Source organism: Malurus melanocephalus, unplaced genomic scaffold, assembly GCF_030028575.1.
Source record: "Malurus melanocephalus ecotype Western Australia unplaced genomic scaffold, MMel_1.1 scaffold_2071, whole genome shotgun sequence".
Taxonomy (NCBI): Eukaryota; Metazoa; Chordata; class Aves; order Passeriformes; family Maluridae; genus Malurus; species Malurus melanocephalus.
The window spans coordinates 3,988-5,179 of NW_026625303.1; the positions used below are offsets into that span (position 1 = coordinate 3,988).

General features: G+C 66.2%; 1 protein-coding gene across 1 annotated transcript in view; it reads left to right on the top strand.

Annotated features, from left to right (window-relative positions):
* Positions 1 to 300: 300 nt before the first annotated feature.
* The window catches only part of OS9 (OS9 endoplasmic reticulum lectin), a gene marked incomplete at both ends in the record, with an annotated part of 11,456 nt that continues 10,564 nt past the window's right edge, over positions 301 to 1,192 (top strand). Inside the window, 2 exons of the mRNA XM_057388531.1 lie at positions 301 to 423; positions 1,131 to 1,188. Of these exons, the coding sequence (XP_057244514.1) occupies positions 301 to 423; positions 1,131 to 1,188 (181 nt within the window). The remainder of the gene's footprint in view (positions 424 to 1,130; positions 1,189 to 1,192) is intronic.

The window sequence follows — 1,192 nt, forward strand, 5'->3', positions numbered from 1 at the left end:
CAGCGGAGGGGACAGAGGGAGGGATGAGGGGACACTGGGACAGCAGGACACGGGGACAGTGGGAGGGACGGGTGACACTGGGGACACTGGGACAGTGGGACAGTGGGAGGGGACAGAGGAACACGGGGACAGCGGGAGGGACATGGGGACAGCGGGACAGGGGGAGGGACGAGGTGACACTGGGGGCGCTGGGGACAGCGGGAGGGACACTGGGACAGCAGGAGGGACACGGGGACAGCGAGGACAACAGGAGGGACACGGGGACAGCAGGAGGGACACAGGGACAGTGGGAGGTGACACGGTGACCCCAGTGTCCCCTCCCCGCCCCGTGTGTCCCCTCCCGCAGAGTCCGAGATCAAAGGTGACATTCTGGTCCTGGGCTATTACCAGTCCGCCTTCGACTGGGAYGACGAGACGGCCAAGGTGCGGGTGGCCTTGGGGACAGCGGTGTCACTGTGTCCCCTGYGGACAGTGATGTCCCTGTATGTCCTTGGGGACAGCCATGTCCCCGYGTCTCCTCACCTCGGGGACAGTGGCAGGTGGAACGGACAGTGATGTCCCCATGTTCCCCTGTTGGGGACAGCGATGGCCCCATGTTCCCCTGCCTCGGGGACAGCTGTGTTCCCATGCCACCTCGCCTGTGTCCCCATGTCCCCACGCCGTCTCTGTCCCCATGCCACCCCCATGCCCCTGTCCCCGTGTCCCCATGCTGTCCCTGTCCCCATGCCATCCCCGTGCCACTCCCTGTCCCTGTCCCCATATTCCCACACTGTCCTTGTGTCCCTACACTGTCCCCATGCTGTCCCCATGTCCCCACACTGTCCCTGTCCCTGTCCCCACGCTGTCTCTGTCCCCATGCTGTCCCCATGTCCCCATTGTCCTCAGTGTCCCCAATGTCTCCATGTCCCTGTGTCATGCCCGTGCCACCCCGTCCCTGTCCCCACGCTGTCCCTGTCCCCGTGTCCCCACGCTGTCCCTGTCCCCACGCTGGCCCTGTCCCCATGGCCCTGTCCCCATGTACCCACGCTGTCCCTGTCCCTGTCCCCATGCCCCTGTCCCTGTCCCCACACTGCCCCTGTCCCCATGGCCCTGTCCCCATGTCCCCACGCTGTCCCTGTCCCTGTCCCCAGGCCAGCAAGCAGCACCAGCTGCGGCGCTACCACAGCCAGAGCTACGTGAACGGCTCCCGCTG